The following is an 18,379-nucleotide window of genomic DNA, read 5'->3' on the forward strand; positions in this document are numbered from 1 at the left end:
TGGGGAATATAACAATAAAATTTATAAAAAAAAAAAAAAAAGAAGAAGACACTGTATCTCTTCACTATGTCTCAGCCATTCTTATAGGAAAATAACCCAGTGAGTGGTGACTTCATTTGGAGGCCACAATTATCCAAATATTCCTCTTCTCTTCCCTACAACACTTTCCCTTCCTTTAAATTCTAAGGAAGACACTACATTTTGTCCTGTGACTGGAATATGGGCGATAAGAACAAAATCCTTTTTTTTAATTTTGCATGAAAAAAGTAACAATTTAAGTACTTAAATGTTACCGAGTCCTTTTTTTATAATTACACATGAAGAATCTGAGGTTCAGGTTACTCAACCATAACTGAGTTCCCACCAGGAAGGGTAAGTAACTTTTGCAGAAATAACCAGCAGAGCTCCTATTTGAACCTCAGTCTCTAACTCAAGCTTTTACCCTTTGGATCACAATGACTTTCTGCCTTTCCATCCTGGGAAGTTTCCTAGCAACTGGACTATCACAGACTGAAGGATCAGAATTTCAAATGTACGCAATTCCTACAACTATTGTGGTAGATTGCGAAAAACAAAAAAGAAACAGAAACTCCAACTTCTCCCTACAGTCTTTCCTTTTGCAGAGAAACTCTGTAGCCTTCCACCTCCTATAGTTAGACCTCCCCGGGCCCTTGCTTTGATCCACAAAACATGGTGGAAATAAGAGTTGATCAAAGCCTAGGTCTTAATAAATTTTGCATGTTTCTGCTGGTTCTTTCCGAGCCCTGCTTCTACTCTGTGAACAAGCTGAGAGTCTGTTAGATAATGAGATGTGACTGTCACTCTTCACTGCCACAGCCAACTAGCCAGCTACCACAGACACAATGAGTGAGTGCAGGTGAGATTAGTTGAGACTGGACAGATCAGAAATGCCCAGCTGATCTATAACTCAGGAGGACTAATAAATGGTTATTAAATTTGGGGGTGTTTTATGACAGAACAAATACTATCGGATAAAGCTAATAAATCCACTTTGAGCAAGCAGTGAGAGTAAAACAAAAAGTTGCTTCTAAAAGACAGGCCCCATCCTGAAGAGCTTCTTGATATAAAATAACAGGCATTCGGCACACCCTTAATTATTTCAATATGTAAATTAAGGCTGAAACATGACTTAATCCATTCACAAATTTGCAAGGTGCTTCATTCAGTGTATGTGATAAGTTTAGCTAAGAATGTGAACAATTATGTATTTGAAAATCTGTATCGAGAAAGCAGCCCCAAGTGTGGGATTTAATAATTCAAACCGAATCACAAAACTAAACAAGTTTTTGTTAAAGTCATCCTTTGAAAAGGTAGAACTTCTGCACTGTATATGACTTTTAGAAAGATTCTCTTTAGTAAGAAGCCAAAATATATATAAATAGATCAGGTGATCATTTATAAAACCCCAAAACTTCCAAAAAGGATTGCTCTTCCTCATATGGTTACTTTGATTTACCTTAATCAAGACTTGCTCCTTAGGGGAAATAAAAGCACAGCACTCTTTACTTTTCTTAACAGCCATTATATATCATACAAGCATTTTTCAGTTCCTTTTCAAAACTTATGGTCAAAAAAATCTGGTCACAGTAACAGAGGTTTAAGTCTCCATTACATACCTATAGTTATTTCAAGTTTGAAAGTTATGATCACAATGATGCCTGTTAAAGGGCCATCAATTAATGAAAGAAGGTTATGAATAAGATGGGATGGCACAATAGAGTTCTCAAGCAGGAACCTTAGGCATTAAGGAACTGTCTAATCCTAGTCATGTCACTAAATATAACAGCTAAACATATCATGAGTGCTTTTTAAGTGCCAGATATTGCACTCTGAGGTTGACACGCATGTTTCCATGTGCCCATTTTAAAGGTGAAGGTTTCTAGCATTAAGGACTTGCTCAAAGTCACAACAATTAAAACAGATTCAAACCCAAAGAATCATACTGCCAAATCCCTGCATGTGTACTAGGCCTTAGTGTCCTCTATGAAAAGTGTGGCCTGCAGAGCAAGACTGGCTTTGGTGGGAATTCTGACTCCATGGCAATAACGGGTGCATACTCCTTAGTGGCTTGTATTTTGAATAGTGAGCCCACTGGCACCTTTCACTAAAAAGGAATATGCTAATGTTAATCACTCTATCCCTTTGCGTCTATACACGGATGTAGAAATAATGATGCTACTTTAGAAAATAAATCTATTGCTACCCACAGGCAATTACCCAGGCCAGTTTGCCACATCCCAGCAAAGATCTGGCTGCCTTAGGCTTTCTCTTTAGTGCCTGATAAAGTAGGTACCAGGTAAATGTTGAATGAGTGTATAAACATTCTACTGCCTTTGCTAGGTAGAGCCTAAAATTGTATACCTTTGCTTTAATGTTTCCTACAAAATCTTTTAAATGCAATATTCATATACCATAAGCTCCACCAGGACAGAGACAACACCTTGCTCAATGTTGAACCCTTTGCAGTTTGAACTGTGCCTTGGGAATGGTAACTTCTAAATACAAGTGCTATTCTTACTGCTATTACTAGATTCTTTGAGTTTATTCCTAAAAGGGGTAAAATATCTGATTAAAGGTGAGGCCATACTATGTGCTTCCTCTTCTCTGTGGCTTGTTGCTCAAACAGCAAACCTAAATTGGGTATGTTAAATATTAGGTGCTGCAGTGAAGATATTTCCTGACCTTAAGACAGGAATAAATCAGAAATATATAAAGAACAGTATTAATTCCACAAACATTTACTGGGTGCCTATATGCCAGTCACTGAAATAGGTGTAACATACTGAATAGTCAGCAGTTGTCACAGGATACCACTGGCGAGGGAGAGGGTGCTTCTGGCTGGGTTACATAAATCCACAACTGTTGATCTGGAAGTATGTACTGTTAGGTGAAGTTAGGTGGAAAAAAAAAAAAAAGCAAGCTGTAGGGAAATTGGTATATGATGATCCCATTCTTCCTTAAAAGCAAACAACCCTGAATGCCTTTACATGTACATTGATGCTTTTATGATTACAGGGAAACATGGAGGATAAAGGGAGACAGGCAGGATGGAAGATGACAGAAAAGGTGATATAAATAAGCTAAGCATGCTTGGTATAATTTTACTGACAGGAATTGAACACAATAGTTTTAGAAATTTTGAAAAGATAATGCAAAAATGATTAAAAAAAAGAGTCAACTTTTAATCTATCCCTATTTCACTTACATTCATATATGCTTCCATGGATAAGACAGGCCAGGAGAGAGAAATTGTGCATAACCCAAGCCCTTGAAGGGTTCTGGAGTATCCATGTGGCTACCAACCATGTGTCACTTGGCAGGTGAGTTGTGGTAGAAAGAAGATGGAGAGCCACTATGCTCTGAGCACCACAACCACACACTTTTTTTTTTTTTATTGAGGAAATAATATTGAAAGCAGTGTTTTAGAAAGATTAATCTGGCCGTGGAGAACAGAATAGACTAAGAGGGGAGAGAGAAAAATACAATTCAGAGATTACTGAAGTGACAAGAGTTTCAAGTAGGATTTGGCTCCCCCCACTCCCCTCAAAGTTGTGCTGGCTTCTCAGGGAACATAAAAAAAATTCAAAATTCCATCCTGGTTTCCAGCCATTTTGTCTCACTCCTTATCCAGTCTCAGGGTCTTTGTGGTTTCAAAGCATGTTTCTTATCATCCACTTTAATATTTTAAGATGGGTAAAATATTTTAATATTTTAAGATGGGTAAGTCTCTCAAACTGAGCACTCCTTATCTTTTTTTAAAAAATAGAAACTAATCACTAGTTATGTTGCTCCAGTTACGATTACACTGATTTCTCTGACTTTTGAGAATGTTCACGCATTTTAAGGAATGGCTTCAACAACAATCACTCTTATTTATAATCTTCTGTTCTCTATCTTCTACCATTGTTAATACCGTGACCACCCCAATTTAAAAGTGTTGACTCCTAATTCTCCAGCTATTCATTTAGTACTTTTTGTGGCTGCTCTCTCTGGATGCCTTCCAGAGCCCTGTCCTTGGTCCTCCCTTCCTTTTTTTCGTGAACACTAACGCACTTCATTCTTAAATGACCTCATCTGATATTCATGCTTTAGCTTATGCCTACTTACCTTGCATTGTCTTTTCTATAACTGTCTTTACCATACTAAAGTCGCCAACAACTCTTAGTAGAAAAGATAACCTATCTTAACTAGTTTTTGGAATTGTTGCTATATACTACAGGTAAGTTAAATCTAAAGTAGAAACAAACTGGAGAAAGACAATTTAAAAATTCAGGCAAAATAAACATATTTCTCCTTTCTTGGAGCATTCAATGTTTTCTCTTGCTGTCTCATCTAAAAAATGGACAAATCAATTTCTCTTGATTTTCTAGACAAGACAACAGAAATGTAGACATTAAGAGTTGTCTACCAGAAAAATTGCAATTCTTACAAGTAAAAAACAAAGATTATGTATCAAAAATTCTTCTACACATTACTATCTTTGGCAAGAAAAATAAAGTCAAACCTCAAGCCCTTCATTCTCAAGCTTCAGTTACCCTAATTTGTTCAATGGTAAATACACCAGAGTCTAAAAACCTCTGAAAAGCAAGCTATTTCAAAGACCTAAAGCAAATATAAAGACTGACACTTGAAAATACACTTTTGTAATAAATGTATACGTTCCCTCTATGTTTATAGGCAGAGTTTATTTTAAAACTTATTTTTTTATCTGGAGAAAACAATCTGGAACTATCATACTACCTGTTGACATTTTTCCCTTCTCTGGAAAGGCAGGAATACAAACCATCTTCTTTGTTACACATCAAGTTTGTTCATCCATATAATCAAAATGTATCTGAGTTCTTAGTATGTCCTGGACACATCTTATCACTGGGCAGGGCAGACAGTATCACTGCTTTCAGTGAGCTAACATTCTAGCAGATGAGCAGACAAGACACAATTAAATACACAATGTTAATGGGAAGGGAACTATGTGTCAAAGATTCTACTATTGCAGATCAAGCAGACAGAGAAGGACTCTCTTACAGAGTTAACATTTAAGTGTAGACTTAAACAGAATGAACCATATGTCTGTCTGGGGGAAGAACATTTGAGGCAAAAATTCCTCAGGCTTGGGCTCATGTATAATGATACCTAGAAAGAGGACTGCATTTCTCCCAAAGAACAAAGTGATATTAAGTTTTAAGTCCATGGGTAAGTACCCTGACATGACCCATTAAGTTGACCATGTTTTCCCCTATCTCTATCATCTAATATACAGAATGACAGTATATATGTATTATTAATACATATATTTTATTATTATATGTATTATATGTATATTATAATATGTATACATATGTATACATATAATATATATGTATATTATATTTATATATACATATGTATTATATGTATATTATATATTATATGTATTATTATATTATGTATTTATATGTATTATTAATACATATATTTCCTCCACAGGTAACTGAAGTCTCCTACTGGTTCATTCCTAATTACTAATTTGTCATCTAGTCAGCTCATTCCTTCCATCTTTTCCTTCTTCTTAGACTCCCCATTACCCCCGCCCCCATTTTTTTTACCCAAATAGCTGAATCAACTTGTATTTCCTATTCATCCATCCATCCACTTTCCTCTATGAAGTTTCAGTTATGACCTACTGGGTATAAGCTTAACATCTTTCAACTGTATACACTTCAGAAAGCAAATTGGACCTGGGGGTGGGGGTGAGAGATGAGGCAGGTGGAATAGATATGAAGATCAACAGAACATCACGAGACTGCTCTCTGTTAAAGATGGGAGTTTTCATCTTCATCACCTCTCTCTGTCCAAAATAAGTGGTTGCTACTGTTAGTGTAATTGGAAGGACCTTTGAGATCATGTAGTTAACTCCCCACTCCACCCTTCTCAAGAATTCCTATCCTAGAACATGCCGTTGTAGATCTTCCACCTACTAACACAACATAATTAGGCTGCTTATATACTTCCTACTGTTCACACAGAAAAACTTATGCATAAAATAATCAAATTTCACCAGATTCTGAAACTGGAATTTAGAATTTTTATTTTCTTTTCTCATGGATTTGCAGTTCTAATTTCCTTCTGGCTTCATTTAACATTTTCTTTTTTTTTTTTTTTAGTGTATGTATAGAAAATCATAGTTTTTTTTTTTTAAATAATAAATTTTATTTTTATATTCCCCCATACAATTGCAAACGCCCCATTCTGACCCCAATCCCTCCCCTCCCGCCCCCCACCCCCCAAAAAGTGTCTCTGGTTCATAGTTTTTTGTTGATTTTGATTTTCACTTTCTTATATTCATTTTCCTGGTCCCTTATTTAAGTTTTCTAGATTCCTGCTATGAGTGAGACCATCCGGTATTTTTCTTTTTCTTTTTGGCTTATTTCACTGAGCATGATCCCTTCCAGCGCCATCCATGTTGCTGCAAATTGCATGTGTTTATCTTTTTTGAATGCTGAGTAATATTCCATGGTATATATGTACCACATCTTCTTGATCCAGTCATCTATTTTTGGGCATTTGGGTTGTTTCCAAAGCTTAGCTATTGTAAACAGTGCTGCTATAAACATAGGGGTGCAGGTGTTCTTTGGAATTGATGTTTCTGTGTCCTTTGGGTAAATACCTAGGAGTGGAATTGCTGGATCATATGGAAGCTCTATGTTTAGTAGGTCCAGAAATCTCCACACAGCTCTCCATAGTGGTTGGACCAGTTTGCACTCCCACCAACAGTGCAGAAGAGTTCCTTTTTCTCCACACCCTCGCCAACATTTGTTGTTGCTAGTTTTTTTAATATGTGCCATTCTCACTGGTGTGAGATTTTTAAATGAGTCTGTGGCACCCCAAGCATTGCGCAGCCCTGTTAAATGACACTATCAATTCAAGGGTCACTCATACCTAACACACCACATTAGAAACTGTTTCACCTATATTACCTTCCCTTTAAAAATATTTCTTCTTCTTAAATAATATTTTAAATTCAGTACCCATACTGTACCAGTTATTAGATAAGGGAAAAGAAATATTTTATACTTCATTTAAAAATCTACCAGCTTCCTAGCTGACAGAACAAACTGGGAAGTTCAAGGCTAATAAAATAAAAAATAAAACCAAAGTTTGTAATAAAGAACATCTGCCAAACTATGTTTCTTATACCTTTTCCTTAGCCACTGAAAACTTTTAAGTCCTTTTTTTGGGTGGAAAAATAGTACTTGAGAAAACAGGCTTTCAGCAAAACATTAGGAAACTTTAAATTGACTATTCTCAAAGAAATTCCCGCAAAGAATATCAGTATTAACAAAACAGTTACAAAAAAGATATCCCAATTTTAATACCACTGTACATATCTTCATGATTTCAAAGACTGGGATTCATTCCAATAGTAGCATCTTACGAATAATAAACATTACTAAATTTAGAAAACAGTAGTAACAACCAAAATTCACTTAATTTTTAAAAGTACTTTCACTAACAGCAGAAAATTCCTTTTCAGGTTATGAGGAATAAAACTAGAAAACATGTGAATTTCACACTGTAGCTGTAACTCCACTAGAAACTATTTTATGAGTGTAAATAATTTTAGTGTAATTGACTAGTTCTTGCCATAATGACTGTCAGACAGTTAATGCCCTGATACACTCAAGACTGGAATGGTAAATTAAAACTATTTTTGGAGATTGTTGTAGGAATTTACATTTTCTTTTTTTAATTTTCTGTCATTAAATTCTCTTCAGGTCCACCTTTTTTATATATATAAATACTTGTGAAAGAAAATCAGGCTTACCTGTGAATAATCTGTTTTTTTTTTTCTTTACTATGTCAAGAAAAGGGAATACAAAAGTTAACATAAAGCTCCTTGATATAGCTTAAAGAAAACAGATCAAACTTAACCAGCGAGCCCATCCATTTATGATTAGTCTCCTCCTTGGTAGGCAAGGCACGTATTCCAGGGATTTTCAACACAGCTTTAAGCATCTTCTGTAGAAATGTCTACCTTTTAAAAACCCTCAGGAATACAAATGTATTAATTTAGAAGATGATTACATTTATAATTTTCTGGAAACATGCAAATCACCTAAGGAATACATAAATAAGGTATATGATCAAGTTAAAGAATACATAAATGAATTTTCTGATTGAGCAAGAACATTTAGGTGTTACAATAGACTAATTAGAGTTCAGTTTTCTTTTATGGCTTACAAGGTTCTGAAGGCAATTTCAAAAGAGGAATGATAGAGCCTCCTAAGCAGAGGCTTAGAAACACAATCTCTATTGTGGGTTTTGTTTCAAGAAAATCTAGCTAAAAAATTTGTAATTCCACTTTGTCCTTAATAAATACAGTTGGATTCCAGATGACTAATTTCATATACAGTTCTAATTAAAAGTTATGAAAGTTTCCCTTTAAAAAAGCTGCATACAAATTTATTAAGGTATATTCCACACTGCTATGTTTACCAATTTAAACTGCCACGTAACTCATTCTATAATTGGCTCTTTGTTATACATAAAAAAGATTTATAACTTTTGCTTAATGCATTAAATTCATCTTACTAAAGTTTTTGTCAGTCATTTGATCAACAAAGAAAGAATTGAATAAATATAATCAAGTAGACTTGACAATTCTCCCAAGCTTACACATTTAAATTTTGGTATTCAATAGAGTTAGCAGCTCTTTTTCACAAAATTTTACTAAATTTAACAGACATGAAAAAATTTAAAGCTGCTGATGCCATTTTCAGGCAAATTAAAGTTTCCAATGACAAAGAATTTTTGTATAGTTGATTTTATTAAACAGGACAATGAAACAGAAAGGGGCTATTCTGGAATTTATTAACAAAAAGGTAATAATGTGGTCCAAGAGTCAGATGCCTATTTAGATAGTAGGCTTAACAAGCAGCAACAAAATCCACTGAAAAGCTAACAAAAAGCAAAATTGAAAAAAAAAGGTAATTTTCTTGTCACCTAAAGGTTTTAAATATGGTAGTCCTTACGAAGTTGAGATGCACAGACCTTCAGGGACTGTACATGCAGACACTGAGAAAGTATTAGTGCTTGATGACTAGGAAACACCTACACAGACGCAGATGTCCTAATGTACTTAGACAATGAGGGGCATGCTGGTTTGGGCTCTGCAGACTAGCAGAGCTTTAAAAATTCCATCTTGAATATTCATAGTACTTTCTAAATTTCAAAGTAAACACCCATTCACAAATCTCGTCAGGCAAAAGTGCTGAGAAATAACTATATGGTTCTTTTAAATACATTCACTCTACAGAAGCTGAAACTGACCGAAAGCAGTGATCACACAAATATATGCAAGAGAGCAGAGGCTTGACCCCATTTTTCCTTTATATATTGTGTTTAAAGATTCACTGCTAATAAAAACTGTTAAAGATTCAAGAGGAATGTTAACACGATATTAAACATTTCCCTTATTTTCCTGATTATCCTTATCTCTTTCTCTTTAGATGTCTCCAATTTTCCCACCTATTAAGTTAAGGTAAATAATAACTTGTTTCTGTACTATCAAAGATATTGACAGAATTAATAACTTAATATAGAAACTAAAACAAAACGGTTGTAGGTTGTGAAGAGGTTTAAATGAGATAAATACAAAGTGCTTAGGATAGTGCTACCACAGAATTAGCACTCAACATTAGGAAAAAAGTTAATAAAAAATATAGGAAAGAAATGGAATCTATTTTTTAAAATTTCAAGCAGAGTAACTTTTATTAAATGCCTTACTAGTCCATATTATATCAATCAACTATTTGTTCCAGATCTCTGGAACTGGAGAAGAGAAACCTGATGTGATAAGAGGCCTAACTGAGAATTATGATATTCAAGATGGCAACACCACTGAGTAATTCTGTGATTCTTCTCTAGACACTTTTTTCTTTTTTTTTTTTTAATAGAGGCATGTTTATTTATTTATTTGTTTGTTTGTTTGTTTTGTTCATACATGCACTGGGTACAGTCAGAAGCGCGGGAGGGCGAGAGAATTCACCAGAGCCAGAGCGGGGAGCAGAGCAGGCAGAAGGACCGAAGTACACTGCTGAGGGGAGCAGCGGGCGGCAGGAGAGGTCTGCGCGCCATGTGGGACCCTCCTCTGGTGGCCGGGGAGCAGCCGGGGATCGAACCAGCGTCGCAGAGGCTGCGGGCAGCTTTGCAACCCAGCACTCAACCGCTGCGCCACCGGGGAGGCCCTCTAGACACTTTCTATGGGTCTCATTTCCTCATCTGAAAAGATGAGAGGAGGGGAGTAGATGAGTTCTCAAGTCCCCGTCAGTTCTAATTAAAAATCTAACTGGGTTCTAATCTAAGACATGTAGAGCAAGCTCAGAGAACCCAAGAGCCCCATCTCTCAGACTCTACCAACAAGTGTTCACAATATTATTTTCTGTATACCACTGCTTATTTTATAAAAATACCAAATCTGGGTTCACTTTTTATCTTGTACTTGACAAAGAATACAAAGTATACAAAGAAAATATCAAAGAACCAACTTCAGTATACTAGTCCTATGCCAACTGCCCCTTGCTGAAGTGAAAGGATAAAAGGATGGTACGATTTTAGAATCTGAAACACAAACATGCCTATGCTTTGAAAATAATTCACATATAACTGCAAAGAAAATACTTTTAATTCCAAAACACCTGATTGCTCAAGGTGTTTTGACTCAGCTCAGCCTTAGAAAATAAGTCCTCTGATATTTAGCCTAATGAGTTTCTACTAGTTCTACTATTGAATAATCAAATGAAATTGTCTGGAAGGTATCTGAGGGAAGAAAATTTTCAATTTAAATTATCTTAAAATTGAGTGAGTCCTTATCTCCAATAATGGAAAAGCATTAAAATAACAGTGTCTGTAACAAACTAGTAGAGCTTTAATGGTCAACATCTGATCATTACAAGGTAATAAGTCATTGCATTGCCCCAACCAATGTGAAATAATAAATCATGTAGATAACATTTCACAATAACTTTCAAAAACTGGCTATCAAATATACTTTCATAATAGCCAGTTAAGTATTATGGACAATTATGAAATCAACTAGAATAAAGGCTAATTTTATTGTACTGAGAAATAAAAGTTAATATTTATTGCTACAAACTGTATGTTCTATACACTGTATACTTAAGTTCAACTCTCAAATTGCTACAATATTAAAATTCCATTAAAGTGTGAAAAACATCAGCAATAAATCATATGAAACTTTTCTCTTCCTTTAAATACATTCAGTGCCCTATAGCAAGAACAAAAAAATTTCTGAAATAAGGAATACTTTCACTAAATTTGCAGCATGAGAGGCACTATTACTGTTGAACTTGTTCAACAAATAAAATACTTGACAGCACTCAAAATATTTGAATTAATCTAAAAAAATGTTTAAGCATGCAGTTCCTCCAATATAAAGTCATTAATATTTAAGCAGGACCAGAGGTAAATTAGGGGATGGCACACTTCTATTCAAAAATAGTTTTAAAGACTACACTGCAATATAAATAGTTTAAATGACTGTATAGTAAGTGCAAAACCCTGTAATTTATCCTATATGTGTACCCCTAAGTAAGAATTTCATTTTTTCAATATTTTAGGAGCAAAACAAAATACAAACACCACGAAAACCCATCACTAAAGAAAAAACATGCATTCCACAGTCAGATGACAATATATGTAAATGTGCACTAGGAAATATAAATGGTTATTTGAACAGAAGACATTATTACTTCAACTAAAGTGCAGTCAGAATGTCATGAATAGCCATCTAAATAAAAATAGGGCAAATATGAACTTGATCTTGGCTAAAATAATCCAAAAGGAATTAAAATGTTTATGTTTTTTTTTTGTTAATAAAACATAGCAAAAGACAGCATCATGATTCTATGAACATTTAAGAGCTCCAGTGCTACAATTAGCTTATAATTTCTACTACAAATTGAAGAAACTAAATTGTAATCCTAGGTTCCCTTAAACAAAATACAGCAATGATTTCTTTTTTAGTCCTCTGAATTCAAGACAGTTGATCTAAATTGTTGGCTTCTGGATTGTCCTGTTATTTCTAAGTTTACCTTCCACCATTTCTATACCATTCCACATCACACACCTACTGTCCTCTCTCCTAGTAATTCACTAACTTTACTGAAAATCCCAAATGAGAGATATTACTATGGCAGTGAACAACAAAGATGACCAATATTTCAATCATTGTCTACAACTAATTCTGAACTGCTATAAAAATGTTTATTTCTAAAGTATACCTTAACATCTAAAATTAATACAGAAGTCACCATTTAGAGTCACTCTCTAATCCAGTTTAGCACAGAAATGGTCACACACAATTCAAAGGGAAAGGAACACACTGGATTTTTTTTCATGGCAAATTTCTATAAGAATATTTTTATTTACTTGAAAAAATACAAAACCCATGTAGACTAAATAAGCCAGAACAAAAGCAGTTAGCTCACTGGAGCTACAGAGAAGTAAAGAGAACCTGGGCTATTAAACTCTTCTGTAAAAGACATTGATTTTATTCAATTACAGTTTAATCCAACAAAATATTTGAAAACCCTTTTGCAACAGGATTCACCAATATATATGTTCCATGACTCAGAAATATGGAAGCAAGTATCACCACTTTGGCAAATACCTGCAAATACTGCATGGCAACAGGATGTCCTCAGAAGAGCAAATGCTACTCAGCACAAACCTATTTTACCTATTTAATTTATTCGCATTAGCAGTAATACATCAGAATTCATTGCTAACTAAAACAAGGTGTGATTTTTAAAGAAAAAAAAATGTTTTAAGAACTGTGACCCAGACTTATTTTAAACCTAATATAAATATTTCCTAACATAACTAGGCTATTTCAATCACCTGCAGGCTAGAGTAAAGAAGACTTATATAACCAACCAATTAATACAGATGCTCTTCCACATTAGGCACTCATACTAAAATAAACCCTTTGATCCAATCTCTCCTTCACTAAAATCTCAAAAGGGCCCTAAAATGATCTCTACCCACATATGAATTTCACTATTAATACAATTTGCATTTAACCTACATTTATGCAAGGTATGTTTCAGAGTAAGTCATGAAATTTAAAAACATTCTAACATGTTGAAACTGGTCAGACTAACTAAAATACCTAACACCAACACACAAAACCAAAACAGTATACTGCAAACTTATTAATTATAAAAATATAATAGTATAGCCAAAGAAATGTCACAAGAAGTAATTTCAGTAAGATCTAACCATATGCTGGTCACACATTTCTGTATCAGTCATTCCACACTAAATGGACACACCTGAATACAGTGTTTTACCTTGTTAGTTTTTTTTTTTTTAAACTAATAATATAACCATAACAAAGTAGAGGGCTTACAAAGATTCTAATAATGCTAGATAAATAAATACATCTCCCAAAATAAACTGCCTTTAAAATTAAAAAAATCACCTAAATGCATGAATATGAGGCATATTAAGCTAAAAAATGACTCCCAGAACCTCTAGGAGAGGAAAAGATGAGGCTGGCAGTAGAAACAGTAGCCATTAAAAAGGAGGGTAAATCAAAAAACAAAACCTCTCTTCTTGTCTCCTGCCTTTTTGAGAAACATTCAAAATGATGTTAGTAAGAAAAAAGAAACAGGGACAGAATTTGTTGCACTCATCCAGTGTTTGTACAGGTCTTCAGTTTTATTACCTTATAAAATTAAACACAGATGCAATTAATAATGGGAGATGTTGAAGTCAAAATAAATTTTCTTAGCTTCATTAAGTGCCAGTCATCAGACTCCTAAATGTCACGTATGACTGAGTTTACACATTCATCTTACACCATTTTTTCTCTGCAATAACTTACCCATCAGAAAATGGTCAACTTTTTAACACCAAAGTTTCTACATACTCCCAACAAAAGTTCTTATTCACCTGAAGCTATTTACTTCTCTGCCTCTTTCAACAGTTTTTGCATTAATGCTGAAGTGAAACAATGCTGAAAATCTGATTATGTAAAAATGTGCTTTTATCCATAAGCTTTTGTTAAACTTACTGAATTTCAGTATTTCAAAAGTTTATTAAATTGGCATGGCTAGTTCATTTTACTTAAAGCATGTATATGAGCACTCAGTAAAGCTTCTCTTGTTTTACTATCAATAAACTTAAGCCTAAGGTTTATGTCAAGTGATAATTGGACATTGTGCCATGTTGACATATCCCCCAAAGAGTGTAAAGATTTTTAAGGGTTGACAAAAACCAATTTTTAAGTGGCATCTTTGCAAGTAAAATTGTTATTTATGGTTTTTTGATTTTAAAGGAATGCACGTGAAGTTATTAGTGGTGTTTACTATTTTTATATCTAAAATCATTAAGTGAACATTCAATACACCTGTGGTCTCAACTTGGTGAGCTATCTGCTGATCACTCAGTCACTGATTATAACTAATATTTGGTTAGAGTCACATAACATATAGAGAAAACAACCAATTTTCATTTTATCAAGGCTGTTGTTTAGAAACAATAGACTAATTCAACTATGGTCAGAAAAGAAACATTGTTGCAACTTATTTGGACAAAGCTTTGTTTTGGGCAATCATAGTTCCCAATGTTAATGCCATTTATGTATACAATTTTCAAATGTTACTAAATTCTGCCATATAATTTATTATACCTTTTCATTAGGACACAAATTACTGATAATTCCAAATCACACACTGGCATAAAAATAATTCAGAATCTCAAAAAATTCACATCACTAATGCTTTGCTTACTATCATAAGGTTAAAAGGCTTAAATTAAAAAAATTATGAAGAGACTTTATCATAAATCATAAAAGGCATTAAAATTGTATTTAATGATTTAAGCATAACTATGTTCATCTAAGACTTATACTCCAGATCCCAGATAGTATAGGGCTTAGAGAAATTTACTGTAAATGGTAAATGTCTTGCTCCATGTCTTTTTTTATAGTAAGAAAAATGAAAATACCATGGTGATTATCAGAACAAAATTGTATTAATAATCTCCAAGACTTTCTGAAAATATAGTTTTCTTTGTACAATTGCATATTGATAAATCAATGCACTTATTTCCTATGTTTAAGTCAACGCTAATTACTCTTTGAAAACAACCAAGTACATTCAATCATGAATTCCACTGCCAAAAATTTGAGATCGAAAAATTTAAAGCACCACCTATCTTTTCACATTCACATAACAGTTCATGTGATAAGAAACAACTCAAGCCTCCTTATTAAAAACATTTTAAGCCTTCAATCCAGAGTGACAGCAATAAAAACTCTGAAATATTCCTCTAAGTAGCGGATAAACAATAGGTTAGTAGATAATTTACATTCAGATACACAAGAACCAAGGGTTTTTGTTTTTTTTTTTTTTTTACTTTTGATAAGTAATAGCTAAGCCTTTTAAAGAAAACGAACATAGCCTAAATCTAAGTCTAAAGGTTTTGCCCAACAAGAACAGCTTTCTACTTAAAGAGGAAAGAAAAGTGACACCTCAGTGTTAGGATAAAATGCCTTTAATAGAAAAAGTATTTCAAGTAGAGTTTTAAATAAACTCTTCAATGACTAGTTAATGGGAAAATAAATCTGATAAATATTTAAGAAAAAATGTGAAATGGTTAAATCAGTGTGAACTATGCTTTTTCAAAACAAAAACCCAGCTAACCCACTGATAAATCAATCTTGTCTCTACAACCACATTTCCCCCCCCATTTTTATATTTTTCTTCATACCCAAAACATGATATACAATCCAGTATTTATCTGAATTTGGGATGTGGGGGTAGTAGAGAACCCGATTTATAACTTTTTCTCAAATTCCATTTTAATGGGCCTTTTTCAAGTCAGACAGAAATATCAGTATATTTATAAATGAGAAAAAAGAAGTCAGAAATAAAAGGTAGTTAAGAATTGAAACTTAACATCAGTTATCAACTTGAGAACTTAGAACATTTGAAAGTTTTACTTCAAATGTTTTTTGAAGTAAAAATGTTCGCTTTGCACCATGTTGCATCCAGTTTCTTAGAAAGACAGGTCAGTAGACAACTTGTCCACATTTAATGTGGAATGCTATGGGCCTATCCATGTCTAATCTATGGCTAGGTACACTGTTCAGTGCGTTTTTTAGCAATCTCAAAATAGATTCCTCAACAGAAGGCTCAATTTGAAGGCGAGGGCTCATTGTAATTTTTAACCCTTTACTCACAAGCTAACCCTTCACAAACGTACAAAACCAGCAACAAAACTTGTGATTATGTAAGGTACTAAAGGTACTTCCTATTATAAGAGCACATTCTTAAACAGCTTAAACACGCAAAACATATTTTCAGACTTTACACTGCCTTGAACTTATGCAAGTTTTATTTAGGATATCTGTTAATGAGCAATATTATTTTAAATATAATCTTCAATCGCTGGCCAAGAGGACATTGACTATTATTTCAGAAGAACTTCAAATGGTTATGTATATTGATAAATCACTTATCTATCACATCTTCTCTCAAATGACAACTCCCATGAAAAGCACACCAATCCTTTGATAAAACATACAAATAACTATTTAAATCTATCAATCTTTTTTAAATATGCCATTTATAAGAAATAGAAAAAACTTAACTCTTACCTTGAGTAGCCATTAGAAAAAACTGATCGACCAGGGAAGTTCAAAGTCCCCAAGGAAGTTAGGTTGTCATCTCCAGATGCTTGGCACCTATTCCAATTGTCTGAACCAACAGGAATTGGTGGAATGACATTAAAAATAGGCTTCTGATCCTGCTGTTGAGAAAGTGATGCTGTATTCATGTCATAGTGGTATATCTGTCCCCCAGAGGTACTCACACCATGAACAGAAATGGCAGACATTTTATTACCAATTATATTTGCCCCAGAAAAGCTTGCCTGACAGTAAACTGAGCCCAGTTTCTCCTGCTTAATTACCCCAGGGGTGCAGAGTTCAATGAAATCTTCCTTTTCTGTTTTCACTTGGGGCAGTGGCACACTGCTGGGGCTTGATAAGATAAGATCTCCATTATCCTTAATTTTAGGTTTAGTGTCCGGTAAAACAAGAGGTTTACAGTCCTCATTTGAGTTTCCTTCCAAAAGGAATGGATCATCCTCTCCTGCCAAAGGAGAGAGCAAACAGTTTTCATCTATCAAGAGATCTGATCTCCAAGGACTCTCATTCATCTCTTTACCTGGGGACCCAGAAGAAAAATCCAAATCCTGCAAAATGTCAAAGGTGCTTTGGTCAGTGGTATACAACTTCACATTGCCACCATTGGTGCCAGCCTGGCCCTTCAAATTCTGCTGTTCTGAAGATGCCTCTGAGTGAATTTTTGGAAACTCCTTTTCTGTGGGAGCAGCAGAAGCAGCGGCTGATGTTGAACTCTTGGGGTTCTCTGGGACACTGGTCGACCTATTGAGGTTTGCAATGCTTTCTTCCAGAAGCCGAAAATCTGTTTCCCCAGAGGGAAGGTTGATTTGGCCAGGCTGTGGGAGTCCCAGGTCATTCCCCATCACTTTTGCTTCTGTCTCTCCCATATACAGTCCCATTGAGAGTGAAACGGCCTTGGACAGATCTGGCTGCTGTACATTGCTTCCTGAGCTTTTCTGAAAATCCACCAAAAGTCTTTGTTGCTTGGAGTCTGACTGAGAAGCAGCAGTCAGTGAGGGTGAAGATGCAGAAACCTTCACTGTAGCTCCTCCCCTTAGGGTTTTATAAAAGTCCATCACATTTCCCCTCTCACGAACAAGAACACTGCTGCTGCATATTTCTTCTCTATTGGGGGCACTTAATGATTCTTTGGAGTCCATCAGTGAGCGTCAGCTACCAAAAAAAAAAAAAAAAAAAGAATAGGGTAAACATAATAAGCTGTAAGATCATATTATCTCTGTGATCCAATTAGTATGAACCTGTTAAATGAACCGTTCAGTTAACTCCAATTCTAATTCCTTGTTATTAGAAGAATAGTTTCTGTCTTTCCAAATGAAAAAGCCTTGTCCCCTGCTTCCATTCAGTGTGCCACATTTAAAAATACAACGCAGTCTATTTGCACAGCTCAGGAAAAGAACTGTATCAAACTAAGTTTGGTTATTCATCCTTTCACAAAATTGTAACTTATTAACCACAGATATTTTAATTCATGACATCTGGTTATTCATAAGGTTCAAATTGATATCAAAGTATTTAATTTAAAAAGGGGGAGTATGATCCTTAAAATTCCTTCCTCTTTTCAATCCATCAAGGTTGTTTGCCTCTCTGAGTACCAATACATATAAAATTTGATATGTACTGATAGAACTCTCTATCTCTAAT

The 18,379-nt window shown here is 34.5% G+C and overlaps 1 protein-coding gene across 2 annotated transcripts in view; it reads right to left on the bottom strand.

The window, feature by feature from the left end:
• Positions 1–17,890, bottom strand: part of NR3C1 (nuclear receptor subfamily 3 group C member 1) — a gene marked incomplete at its 5' end in the record, with an annotated part of 106,289 nt that extends 88,399 nt beyond the window's left edge. The window contains one exon of one of the 2 annotated variants that reach the window (XM_084252294.1): positions 16,688–17,890. In XM_084252294.1, the coding sequence (XP_084108420.1) occupies positions 16,688–17,877 (1,190 nt within the window). The remainder of the gene's footprint in view (positions 1–16,687) is intronic. The other variant, XM_084252295.1, reaches the window with a different exon arrangement.
• Positions 17,891–18,379: the final 489 nt, after the last annotated feature.

The sequence above is a fragment of the Talpa europaea genome, assembly GCF_964194135.1.
Source record: "Talpa europaea genome assembly, chromosome: 13".
In the NCBI taxonomy this organism is placed as follows: domain Eukaryota; kingdom Metazoa; phylum Chordata; class Mammalia; order Eulipotyphla; family Talpidae; genus Talpa; species Talpa europaea.